The sequence below is a fragment of the Echinops telfairi genome, unplaced genomic scaffold, assembly GCF_000313985.2.
Source record: "Echinops telfairi isolate 266 unplaced genomic scaffold, ASM31398v2 ScPeMD7_5592;HRSCAF=6446, whole genome shotgun sequence".
Taxonomy (NCBI): domain Eukaryota; kingdom Metazoa; phylum Chordata; class Mammalia; order Afrosoricida; family Tenrecidae; genus Echinops; species Echinops telfairi.
In genome coordinates this window covers 29,766,102-29,779,388 of record NW_022109491.1, presented here as the reverse complement: position 1 = coordinate 29,779,388, position 13,287 = coordinate 29,766,102, and the positions used below count along the sequence as shown (strand labels likewise).

Sequence of the window (13,287 nt, the reverse complement as noted above, 5' to 3'; positions counted from 1 at the left end):
ACCTCTGCAGCACCCCTATAGCCACTGTGTGAGCTTAGTACAAGTGAAAACCAAGGACCCAGACAGAGAGCCAGCTGACCTCTGGGTCCCTGTCAACCTGAGAGGCCAGCATGCTCCCCCACGCCTAACCCCACAGGCTACAAAACAGAGCCTAAAGGCCAGTTTACCCAGGCCCTTACCTGCCTACAATATTGATGCAGGCACCAACTAACATATAAGATACTTTAGTTACATTTTCTCCAAGAAGGGTTTTAAATGATTTTACACAGCATCAGTAAAGCTTAAAGTAAAGCCCTACACCCAGACTCCATCCTGAAGCCTCGGGTCTTCTCTAGCGTTGCTCAGCATGGTCAGGTGCCACACGCAGCCCATCACACCAACCTGCTAGGTAGTTTCAGCAAGAGCCGGAGGCCCTGGACAGTGAGGGAGTGCACAGGAAAGCCCAGGTTGGGCTCCCTGAACAGCCAACCTGCTCACCAGTGGTTCAATCTCCAAACAAGATAGCTTAAGTCCACGTGTCTAGCCTCTCCACAGTTCCCTGTACAGACAGCCCTTCTTGTCTTTAGTCACATGTCCCAGAATATTTTTCCTACTGGTGGTTTTCATGCATGAGGCGGGCAGCCCTGCCCTGTCCCCTGCCCAGTTCTGCCCTGGGAAGCCTGGTCTTTGCAAACAGGCCTTTCCCAGGACAACCTGGAACCAACTGTCCTTCCAAAAGTTGCTTCATTGTATAAAGCTTCAGGTAGACAATTACCCTGGTCAATGAACTTAGCAGAAATTTGGAATGAAACACTTTTTTCAATACTTTGACACAAGTACTGACCTCCAAGGTCAGCATGACACAACTGTAATTAGATTAAAACACCTGGAAGCCTGTTGTGCTTGTAGCCAGTTCAAACAGAGGGATCCCCCACCACCCCTACCCCCACCCCCACAGGCAGCTGAAGGAACCCAGACCAGCTCTGGCCTGGTGTCTCCAGTGCATTCTGCTGAGATGTGGAAACCACCCAGCACGTCTGGGGGGATATTCTTTAGAAAGACCCAAGTCAGCCAGTCCTCACTGCAATGGACATGGATCATCATCTGTCCTTTCTTTTTTTTAATACATCCTTAGTGGTGACTAGTTTAGACTGAATTATCTTGATGACTTAGAAAAATACACTTGTCCTTCTTGATCTGATTCAGTTAGTGTACAGTCATAAAAATGAATGTCTCTTAGAAAACTTAAGTCCACAGATCCCAGTGTGGAAGGTTCCAGATGGCTCTCTCCAGGTAATGATCAGGGGATCTTCAACAGCTCAAGGAGTGCTCCAACTGCTCCAAAGTAACCCTGAGGAAAAAAATAGACACACACCAAAAATAAGAGCCACTTTCTGTAGACGTAAGTGAACTATATGATTAGTAGTGTGAAAGCTAACATTGTACGTGATTCCTAGAAGCTGGCAAGGAAACCGGGAGCACCCAGGCTGGGCTAGGGACTTGGATGCACAACACACTGAGCAAGGCAAACTAGAGTCTGGAGGCCGCCCCGCTACCTCTGGGAAGAGCTGCTGCCTGGACTGTGTCCTGGAGAATGAGGACATGGGACCCAACAGAGACCTGGAACATTTCCAGATTACTATAGAATCAAAGTGAGATTGCTCCTGAAGCCCAGCGAAGCAAGAAGCCAGCAGGGACAGGTTGCAGAGGGTGAAGGGCCTGGAGGTGTAGTTGATTCAAGACTCACTTCAAGAGGGAGATGACAATGAGTAGGGGGTTTAGAGAGTGTCACCACCAGAGAACAGAGACACTGGAGCAAGAGATGCAAAGATGGAGACTTTTTCCCACACAGGATGTAGAAGGTTTAGGGTACCCAAGAGTCAGCTGTACCTAATGGGAACTGGCTGTCTGACTCTAGAGCAGGTGTGAGGGTCAGGACAGGTAGTTGAGGGGGGGATAATGTGTTGGGACAGAGGACGCACAGAACAAATGAACAAATAAGTCTGAGGAACCACAGGAGCTACTCAAGCGTGAGACAGAGAAGCAGCAGCTGGAGAAGAAATGACACACCAAGTAACTAGAAGTTACTTCATTGAGGTCAACACAACCAAGCAAGCGCAAGCACACCTCCACCAAAAGGCCAGCCAGCAGGCAAGGAAAGGTGAGAATGCCAGCAGGAATCAGAGAAGAATTCCAAAGTATGAGATCAGGTAGAAGAGGACTGAGAATGGACTGAGGAAGACCGGGAGAGACTTCTTGTTGGTCTCTCCAATATAAGTAACTCAGATATAGTTCCTCTTTCCAGAAAAGCTTACCAATAAACATGATGCCAAACACTAGAGGCGAAAAGCTCCCCTGAATGCCACTATTTTGTGGCCACTTTGTTTTGTGACAAAAGACTAGAAACTACAAGTGTGAGTAACACAACTGAGCAAGACACAGCAAAGCTCGGCCTGCCCAATCATAGATAGAGCATACAGGTCAAGGCTGTTCATTTTACATTTTGTTGTATACATTTTATCTTTTCAAACAAAATAAGCAAAAAAGTTAACCATTATACTGAATTCCACTGAAGACTTAGAACTTACTGAAGTAAAAGATAAAGACAGGTTGTTATAAGCTCTAAAGTGCTGAGATGGAAGAGAGGTTTTGAGAAGATGGTAGAGAAAAGCCTGAGAAAAACCTATACATAAAGTTTTCACAACAACGGTGAAGCGCCTTTAGTGTGACGGCAGGAAAAAATACCAAGACTCAGAGAGCCTAAAAGACTCCAAGTGGGAAAGTGTAAACACAGAATTTCATAAAGGGTTAATAGCTGTCAGGAAGTTACCGGTTAAAAGAAAGGGAGTAAGCCTAAGAAATTAATCTGTAAATTTAATTTCCACTAAGAAATGGCTTGACTAGCGGTAGAAATTAAGCAAGACAGTTACATTAAATTACTAACAATTATATTCAAAATAAGATCAAATAGGGTTTCTTTTTCATTCTATAAAAAGCACAACAATAGGGCAAAGATTGCCCCAAAAAAGGCAAGGTGTACTATATCACGTGTTTGTACCCTGCAAACTGGCAACAGCTATGTGAAAGAATGCTTCTGGGACAGTAGGTTAATGCTAACGAGGGAACCATTTCAGAGGAGGAGGGGAGAATGGTTGCACAACTTGAAGAGTGTCATCAACGTCACTGATGGATACATGAGAACACTGTTGAAGTGGTGTGTTATGTTCTGCTATGTAGTTTCTGAACCTTTTTACTTACCAAAAAAAGACGCTGCTGCTAAAGAAGCCTAATTTAGTACTGAATAGGGACTTCAGAAAATGCACGGCAAAACAGAATTGAAAATATAATGGAATTTTCCCTTCAACTTTGAGAAAACCCCTCACATATGCAGCACATGCAATTCTGAAAAAGATTCGTGACAATACTATCTAAAATCTATCTAATACTATCTAAAATCCTCCAATATGTGAACTGCCCAGCAGTCGGGGAACGCAAGGGGACATGAGAGAGAATGCTTGGGCCCTGCTCTAAAAAAGAAAATCAAGTCGAGCAATTCAATGACTTTTTTCCATGTATTATTTCTCACCAGTCTTCATGCTCAGTCCCCATGTAGTGTGGTTCTAATTCCTGGAACTATTTTTTCACTTACTTATTTTAAAATACACAACTAAAATAACTGGCATGTGAACTCAATCAATACAGGTGAAGCAAAATCAAAAACCAAAGAGTTAAGTGTTAATGCAGAAAATATACAAAGGTTAGAAATGAACAATGGCATCAAAAATATATAGGTAAATCTAACAGTTTTCCCCTTCAAAATTGGTTAAGACCACATTAAAAGATCTTGGACGGAGTAGGAGAAAAATATCAAACAAAATTATAAAATGGACAAGGCTCACCAATCTAAATAACAGTGAGCCTAACAGGCGTGAGGAGCATCCCCCTCCGAACAATCAACCATCTGAGAGCAAAAGGGCAGCATCTGCCCTACAGCCCAGTTCAGGGGGCAAGAAGGGGCCAGACAGGCAGATGGAAATAGGGAACCCAGGGAGGAAGTGGTATGGGTGCCGTCACACTGAGGGGGTTGTCACGAAACAACAGGCTGAAAGTTGTTGAATGGGAAACTGTAAACTCACCCAAACCACAATTAAACGTTTAAAACAAAAAGTTATGCCCCATCTTGTACAATTAGAAAGATAAAACTGAGGTACAACCGCCCACGTCATCTCTGCTGCATTAGAACATGAGCTGCATGCCCTTCGTGTACGTATTCTATTACAAGAAATAGGCAGCTTACCTCGTGTTCTGAAAAAAGGGCTTTCAACTGCCCCTTGGACCAGTAATCCAAAGCATATGCCAAAAGTCGCATGGCGATCGTATTAATCCTCAAGAAATTTCCAACAAATACCACCTGGTTAATGTTCTGGGCACATCAAAAAAAGGCAGTTAGTTTTCACCTGAGTTCTGCTCTCATAAAAGCTCCCCTCAAACAGAATCTCATGTGCATTACACATCCCCAGATAACTCTGGCCTCATTTGAAAGCATGCCAGATAATGTCACAGGAGAAAACAGAGCAGGAAAAATATCTATTAAATATGGCAGATAACAACTACAGTTTTATACTGCTTAGAAAAACTGGGAAACCCCTATTCAAAAGGGGTTAAGTGGCATAAGTAGGCAAATTGTGTAAGAAGCATTATCAGTACAAAAGGCACATCAACCTCATTAGTGATCAAAGAAAGCCAACTTTTAAGGCAGATTCTATACTCAACCTTCATAAAAAGAGATCCATTCATCCCCTGCTATCGATGATCTAAGACCAGGGCAGCCCTTCAGCAAAGCATCCAGGCACTACATAAGCATGGTCAGACAAAACGCCCACCAAAAAAAATAGCTTCGTGAAAACTGATTACTGCAGAGTTATCAATGGGCAAGCAAATGCCTAGTACTCGGTGAAATGACTTGATATAAAAAGAACCCCATCAAGAAATACAGCCACGAAGTTTGTTAAACTACGTAAAAATATTAACTGGTAGGCAAACCAACAAAAATACCTTAAAATACACAGGAAACCTGCAATACAGGTAAAAGTAGTACTAGGATACCTGAATGAAAACATGTTTCTGTCTGATGGTGACACAATTCTTTTCAATTGAAAACGCAACACTTTCATTATAATTAGGGCTTTGGGGTTTTTGTTTTTTCTTTCTTAAAGCCACAAGCCTATGTTATCTATTTAATTAAGAATTTATAAAGAGAGTAAGCCATAAAACTGCACCAACTGGTCCTCCTTCCCCACGGGCAGCCCATTCTTAGTTCTTTCATAGCCCTGTACAATGCTGCTTGACCTGAATGCTACAAGGCAGCACTGTAAAGAAGCTGAAAGCACGAAGAAGCAGCTTTGCATAGCTGGAGGTGGGAGCCAGGATGGGCACTCCTCTGCCCGCTCGTTCTTCTCCCAGCTTCAAGGACCCTGGGGATTCCTTCCCAGAGACCCTAGAGTTCAATGATAGCCACAGTGTAGTTACCCAACAGCACCATCCAACAGCTCCCCACCCCCACCCCATCATCACGGATCCTGGCTACCTTTCTCTACTTTTTCTGCAAAAGTATAGAATTTACTTCTAGTTAAGTTGCAGGCTCATCTTCGGTGAGGAAGGGGGGTGAAAGCCATTAAGGTTAACTTTGCACTGATACAAGCTACCTCACACTACTAGGCACTACTCTAAGCAGGGACCCACAATTCAGTTCCACATTCTCCTCAGAGCAGTGGGAGAAAGCCTGGCCCCCTTACTTCATTAAGGGCACACATTCTTGCTATGGAGCCAATGTTGTTGGTGATGGTGATCAGAGTTGCTCTGGCGAGGTCCTCCTTACTGACGGCCTCCCGCTTCTCCTTGCTCATCATGTTTCCAAAGCTGTGGTGAAAACAAGAGTTCTCACTGCTAACGCAGAAGCAACGGAGCCCTGCAGCTCTTGCTTTACTAAGACAAAACTGACTTCTAGGCAACACTGTTCACATTTGCAAACCTTTTAGGACAACACAACAGAGCATCTGCTCAGAGAACTGCAGCATCAAATGGCGCCCTCTAGTGTTCTGAATAAGCAGGTGGCTTCCCCATTCCCTTGGTTGCTATTAAAGCCTGGCTTTGGGTAGCAGACTCTCCCATCTCAGAAGGGATCTCACCACTGCTCCTTGAATTCATCCCCATCTACTGCCCAGTTGTTCCACGCCGGGGGTGACATGCACAGCTGGTAAATCCACAGGTGAGTCGCAGAGGGAGCTACTTGCTACTTAAAGAGTTTCAGAATTCCACAGAAGATAAAATATTTCAAGGTACAAAGGGGTTTCAAAACATTCATGGGAAAATGCCACTCATAGTTTTCATGTACTTTTTCACATTGTGCCCCCATGTTTACCAGCAGAATTGATTAAACCAAGAAAGAAACTCATGTTCAATCAATCAAAATAAATGATTACAAATAAAAGGCACAAAATAAAGATTAAACAGCATTTAGTTTCTGTTATGTGCCATCAAATCAATTCCAACTCAAGTGACCCTAGCCCTTGGGTTTCCACGGCTATACTCTTCATGGGAGCAGACTGCTACAGCTTTCTCCTCCCAAGTAGCTAAGGGGCTGAACAGCGGCTGGTCTTTTGAGTTAGCAGTTGAACACTAACCACGAAACCACTAGGGCTACTTCTGTTAGTCATTAAGAAAGCGCAACTCAAAAATCAACCTGTTTTATCACTTCATGCCCATTAAGAGCTTTAAAACCAAGAAGACCAACAATAACAAGTATTGACAGGGAAGTATAGAAATGAAAAAAGGCACCAGGACCCCAGTTTCGCCTTGCAGACCTGGTTAGACCAGATGATGCACAGCGGTGCGGATGGGAGTTGGAAGCACAGGGAATCTAGGACGGAGGAGCCTCTCGGGACCGGGGGCGACGGTGGCGATACCAGGAGGGAAGGGGGAGGTAGCAAGGGGGAATGGATCACAGGGAGCCGCGTATGGCCTCCTCTCTGGGGGACGGGCACAGCGGGGTGGGTGAGGGGAGGCGCCGGACAGTGTAATGTAAGATACAAAAATAATTTATAAATTATTAAGGGTGCATGGGGGAAAGGGGAGGAGGAAGGGAAGGGGGGGGGGGGGGAAAATGAGCGGATTCCGGGAACCCAAGAGGCAAGAGAATTTTGGGAATGATGAGGGCAACAAATGTATAGATCTGCTTTACACAATTGATCTATGTATTGTGATGAATTGTATGAGCCCCAATAAATTGATTAATTAAAAAAAAATTAAAAAAAAAAAAAAGAAATGAAAAAAGGCATTGAAGAGGAGGAATAAAAATGGTACGGCCACTTTGGAAAACAAAATGGCAGTCTCTCAAATAGTGAAGCAGTCACCATGAAAACAGTCCCTCAAATAGAGGGAAGAACAGCAAACCAGTGCATTCTGACTCCCAGCCACTGTAGGGTGGAGTAAAACTGCTCCAGAGGTTAGCACAGCAGTACATTTTATGGAAGCAGGCAGCCTCATTTTCTCCCACAGAGTGGCGACCAGTAGGCTGGAACCACTGACCTTATAAATAGAAACCCAAAGCGTATCCCACAACTCCACCAGCGCATGAGGCAAAGCTACTGAAGTGTGGGTGTGGGTGGGAAGCACTACTGAACAGTTTTAACTCGCAGCCTTCAGACCAACTTGAGTTACCGTATCACCTAGTAAGTAATTCCAATCCTAGACATATATTAAGGAAAAACAAAAACAAAGAGCTGTACATGAAAACTCATAATATTCATAACAAGTAGGAAAAAGTAGTAAACATCCATATTGTCTACCAACTGACAAACTGGTAAATGTGGTACATCCATCCAACACAAGATTTTTCCCTAATTAAAAGGAATAAAGTACCATGTTTCATGCTACAGACATGAATGAATTTTGAAAAGATGACACTAAGTAGGTACAGAAAGAACTCATTGATATTAATGTTTGTCAGGGAGTAAGGGTAGCTAACGGGTACAGAGCTTCTTTCTGGAATAATGAAAATGCTCTGAAACTGGACTATGTTGATGGTTACACGATGTGAAAACTACACAAATAGTCACCATAGAGTCAATTCCAATTCTACGTGTTTGGGAGTAGAAAACTGTCCCTCCTGGGTTTTCAAAATGGCTGTTTTTTCAGACACAGATCACCAGGCTTTTTTTTCTGAGGGAACCTGAGATAGTTTATTGTGCCAGCCTGGCCGATAAATACAAGTAGGATTAACTGAAGGGTGGAGAGATAATGGCTCGGTGAACCTCGCCTTTCTTGTCTCTTACTCTTTAATCATCGGACCAATGTGCTTGCTTGTTCTGTGCCTTGCTTGTTCTGTGCCTCAACTTATAGGCTACACTATCTGTGGGATGCCTAGCCTGTGGACTGTGTCGTTGTAAGTTGAGGTCCCTTTAAGACATCTCTGGAGCTGGGGACTGGCAGTTGGGACTGGTGGTTAGTTGACAGTTGGTGATCTGCCTTGTGATTGGCTGCTGTGTTGAGATAGCCTCACTCTATAAATAGAGGGAGATCTGGCAGCAGACGAGACTTGAAGGACTGCTAGTCTCACACAACTCTCTCTCACGGGAGTGAATTGCACTGAGCCCTTTGTAGTGCTTTATAATTTAACTATTCATTTCCTGTATTATATATATTTATCTGTATATGATTTAACAGTCCATTTCTTGTTATATATCTAATTATCTTTATAAATAAATATAATTATCAGCAATTTGGTTTTATCTCTCTAGAGAGCCCTGTCTAACACAGCACCCTAACAAACTCACTGCCATTGAGTCGATGCCAACTCACAGTGACCCTATAGAACAGAGTAGAATTGCCGCTGTTGAGTTTCCGGGGGTTAACAACTGCTCATGGGAGTAGAAAGCCCTGTCTTTCTCCCTCAGAGCCCCTGGTGGTTTCAAACTGCAGACCTTAAGTATTGGTGTAATGTAACCAATACACCACCCGGACTTCTCTCCCAGGAACTCTATGACGATACTGTTAGGTGCCATGAAGTCGATTCTGATTCATAGCTACTCTAGGCACAACAAAATGAAGTCTCGTCCGGTCCTGCGGCATCCTCACAATCATGTTCGAACCCACTGTTGCAGCCACTGTGTCAGTCATCTGCTGCATGATGACCTTCCTCTTTCTCATTGACCCTCCACTTTACCAAGCATGATGGGTCCTTTGCCAGGAACTGGTCACTCCTGATAATGTCCAAAGTACATGAAACTACGTTTTACCATCCTTGCTTCTAAAGAGCTGTACTTCTTTCAAGACAGATTTGCTTGTTTTGGCAGACCATGGTACTTTCAATATTCTTCACCTGCACCATAATTCAAACCCATCAATTTTTCTGCTCTCTTCCTTATTCAATGTTCAACTTTTACACACGAGACTGAAAATATGTATCATGGTTTGGGTTAGGCACATCTTAGTCCTCTCAAAGCAGCATCCTTGCTCTTTAGACATTAAAAGAGGTCTTGTGCAGCTGATTTGCCCAACACAATGTGCCATTTGATTTCTTGACTGGATCCACAACTAGTACTCATAGTAACAGCAATCAAGATGAAACCCTTGATAATTTTTATCTTTTCTATTTATCATGTTGTCGTCTATTGGTCCAATTGTGAGGATTTTAGTCTTCCTTACACTGAGTTGTAATCCACACTAGAGGCTGCAGTCCTTGATCTTCATCAGCAAGCGCTTCAAGTCCTCCTCACTTTTATCAAGCAAAGTTGCCATCTATCTATCTCAATCTTCTTCATAAATATAGTGAAAAACACTAAATTATACACTTTAAGTACCTTTACAGTATGTGAGCATCTCAATAAAGCAGCTTAAAATTAAAAGCATACATTCCTATCAATTCTACAACACACACTCACTCCCTTACCTTGAAGCCACAGCCCAGCCTGGTAGTCCAAATCTCTCATAGTCCCCTCCATAAATGTCTCGCACCAGTTTATCCACCTTGGTGCTATCTCCACGAGATGCCATTTCAAGAGCTTCTTCAAAAGTGGTACAACCAGTAAGAAGACAGCAGAGACCAAAGAAGGTTCCTCCTCCAAGACTGTGATTAAAATAAAAGGCAGTATTATAACCTTTTTAAAAGCCAATCACAGAAAATGTGCTTCAAAAGGATGTGGGGGGGGCGGGGATTGGGCAAGATATTGGGAGGTCTGAAAAGTTGTTTGTGTTGTTGAATGCAAAATCAAAGCTCTGATATGTAAATCTCCACCTAGTTCACAATGAAACACTTAAAAAATAAAAGAGTAAAATAAGAAGGGAATACTTATGAACCCACACCCTATGTATCAACCCAGTATTGCCCCAACCAAATCATATAGTTGTTACCAGTAGGAAGTCTGTAGAAAGATAACAGAGTGCATCAAAAACAAATAAATATGAGAGCCAATAAGCAAAGTGGCAAAACGCAGGGCTGGACTCCTTTGTCCCCTTGTGCTGTGTAGGTATCTGCCGAGTTTGCTGGTATAGATAGATCAGCCGTTCCACTGGGCTCATGCTGTCACCTACTCCCTTCCTCCTCCTCCCTGCTCATGCCCCAGTCACTCTCCTCACCCAAGGACCTTCTCTGTTCATCACCCCAACATACCCCTCAATTACTGTTTTCTCTCCCCAGAAATTACTCCTCTCATTTTATAACCTGTTTTGGGTGTTTATCCCATTTCCCAGCACGATTTTCCTCAATTGACCTCAGAGTCCTGAACCAAAGCAGATTCCTTCCCTCCTTCTGCTTGACCCTGACCCCCACCCCACCCCACAGACTACCCTTCCTTTTTTTGATATTTATCATAATGATCATTTCTAGATCTTACTTGATCTCTTGGTCATGTGTGTTTACACATATAAAATTCATACACATTTCAAAGTTGGGACTTTGCCTTGACTTTTCCTCATAGATACTACCTAGTAGCTATAGTTATCTTCTATTCACCTTACCACAAACTCCCAGCAAGAACTACACACTTTTATAAAGCACAATGAGTTTACTAAGTGAGATATTTCATGAAACAATTCACCTCAACTCACTGCTATGGAGTTAATGCTGACTCATAGTACCTACAGCACAGGGGAGAACTGCCCCACTTCCCCAGACTGCCTCTTTATGGGAGTAGAAAGCCCCTCCTTTCTCCCATGAAACAACTACAATAATGAAACATGAGCAGTAGAGGTTAACGTAGATCATAAGAATTGTCAAAGAGAGATGCTGTTTGCATAATCCTGGGGGGTGGGGGGGTGGGGGATTGAACCTTCCACATGCATTTAACAGGCCTTGAGCATATAAGAAGTCATATGCAATATCTGAACACTCAGTTTTAACCTATTATGACAAGAAGAACAAACACTGGCATTCTTATAAAAGACTTACCTGGTACCTGTAACCCGCTTATAATTATCTTTGGAATACACTGCTAGGATGCTAACCCCAGAGCCAATGTTCACCAGAAGCAGAGGGTATGGATTTTTCAAATCAAATGGTAACTTCTGACATTTCTCAGAATCAGCAGGATTTTCAAAGTAATAGCACTGTGATCGTCCATTGAATCCAACTGAGTCAATATATAAAATTCCTTTTATTAAGCAATCTAGTTCATCAAGTTTGTGAAGCTGAAGATCACCTATCTGTAAGGAAATAAGGATATATTCAGACTTTTTAACAAATGGAAAATTCCATTAACAAAACATCCCCCTCTACAATCAACTGACCCTGAAAGCACTTCTGGGTATATATTATTTGTGCATATTTTATAGAACAGATTTGGGGACAAAAGCCATAGGACAGGCTTCTAAGACAGACTTCTAGTCCCACAGACTGCTAAAGTCTCATCCCCATCAGAAAGCAACTTCAAAAAATCCAAGTGCCAGTGGCCACATGGTAACCCAGAGTGCGAGTCACAAGGACTCTGGTTGCATTCCAAAAGCCCATCTTCCAGGAGCTGTATCAAAATAGGCCGCATACATTAGCACTTAAGAACTTGAAGTCAAAGGAAAAGTGCCCAATTAGAAGATAGAATCTACTTGCTATCTAAAACGGATTAGTGTCTCTTGGGGAAAGATATTTTAGCAGTATCAAAATTTAAGCCATTTTTATCAATAGAATTCTATTTAAGTTAAATAAAAATGATTAAAATAGTGTAGAAATAAAAGGATCCTCACTCTTGCAAAAATTGCCATAAAAAATGTTCAGTTGTGGGGTGATTGGAACTCTTATTTACACTACTGGTTGTATTAAGTAACAACCAATATGAAAAATGGTGTGGTGCTTCTTTATAAAGCTATAAACAAAAATCTTATGATTCAACAATCCCACCCCCCAGGTACATATCCAAGAGATATATGAAGCAGTGACATAAACAGACATGCATATCTATGTTCATCACAGACCACTTACATTTGCAACCCAGTGGACACAACCTAAGTGCCCATCAACAACTAAATAAACAAATCGTAGTACATCCATATAATGGAAGATTCCACAAGTATCTGGACTAATGATTGGTCCAGAAAATACAATCTTACAATGTGGATGGATCCGGAGGACATTATGCTAAGTGAAATAATCAACCACAAAAGGACAAATACAAGGGAGCTTCCAAAATTTCATGGAATAATTGAATTCAAAGATAATAAAATTGGTTCTTGTTTTAGTTTTTTTTCCATTTTTTGGAAACCCTTTCATACTGTATGATACCATTTTATTTTAAAAGTTATGAACAGGAAGGAGTACATGGAGAAAACATTTTTGATGCTTACCAGGGATGGGAAGGGGAGGCAGGGCAAATCACTTACTAGACAGCAGACACATTCTAGCGAAGGGAGGGAAGTCAGCACATGACCATGGTACACGAAGACAACGAGGGGTGCGGAAGAACAAAGGACACTATAGTCAGTGCTGTAATATACACAATTCTGCAATAATGGAAATGACCCAAAATGGTTGAGTGGTTACATCAGTAGATTAAGTATGGTCTACAGGTGTGGGAGAGCATCCAATAAGTACATGGTACATGTAGGTACCGTTGTGGGCGTGTGTGCGTGTGTGTATTTATTTGTACGGCCCATGTGCAAAATTCATATATACTAGGAGCTTCAAAAAGTATGTGGGGAAAACACCATTATTTACTTCCATTGTTTTCTTGAAATCCCTTCACATAATAAAGCACACAAGGGTACCATTATAGAAACCTCTTAGTCATGTGCAAACACCTGTGTGACTGAGTCCCTGGGCTG

At 42.4% G+C, this 13,287-nt stretch overlaps 1 protein-coding gene across 1 annotated transcript in view; it reads right to left on the bottom strand.

The window, feature by feature from the left end:
* Positions 1 to 805: 805 nt before the first annotated feature.
* PANK2 (pantothenate kinase 2) overlaps positions 806 to 13,287 on the bottom strand; it is a 38,272-nt gene continuing 25,790 nt past the window's right edge. The window contains exons 5-9 of the mRNA XM_045295543.1: positions 11,426 to 11,679; positions 9,929 to 10,105; positions 5,775 to 5,898; positions 4,277 to 4,402; positions 806 to 1,330 (exon numbers count right to left, since the gene is read on the bottom strand). Coding sequence (XP_045151478.1) covers positions 1,280 to 1,330; positions 4,277 to 4,402; positions 5,775 to 5,898; positions 9,929 to 10,105; positions 11,426 to 11,679 — 732 coding nt within the window. The 3' untranslated portion in view covers positions 806 to 1,279. The remainder of the gene's footprint in view (positions 1,331 to 4,276; positions 4,403 to 5,774; positions 5,899 to 9,928; positions 10,106 to 11,425; positions 11,680 to 13,287) is intronic.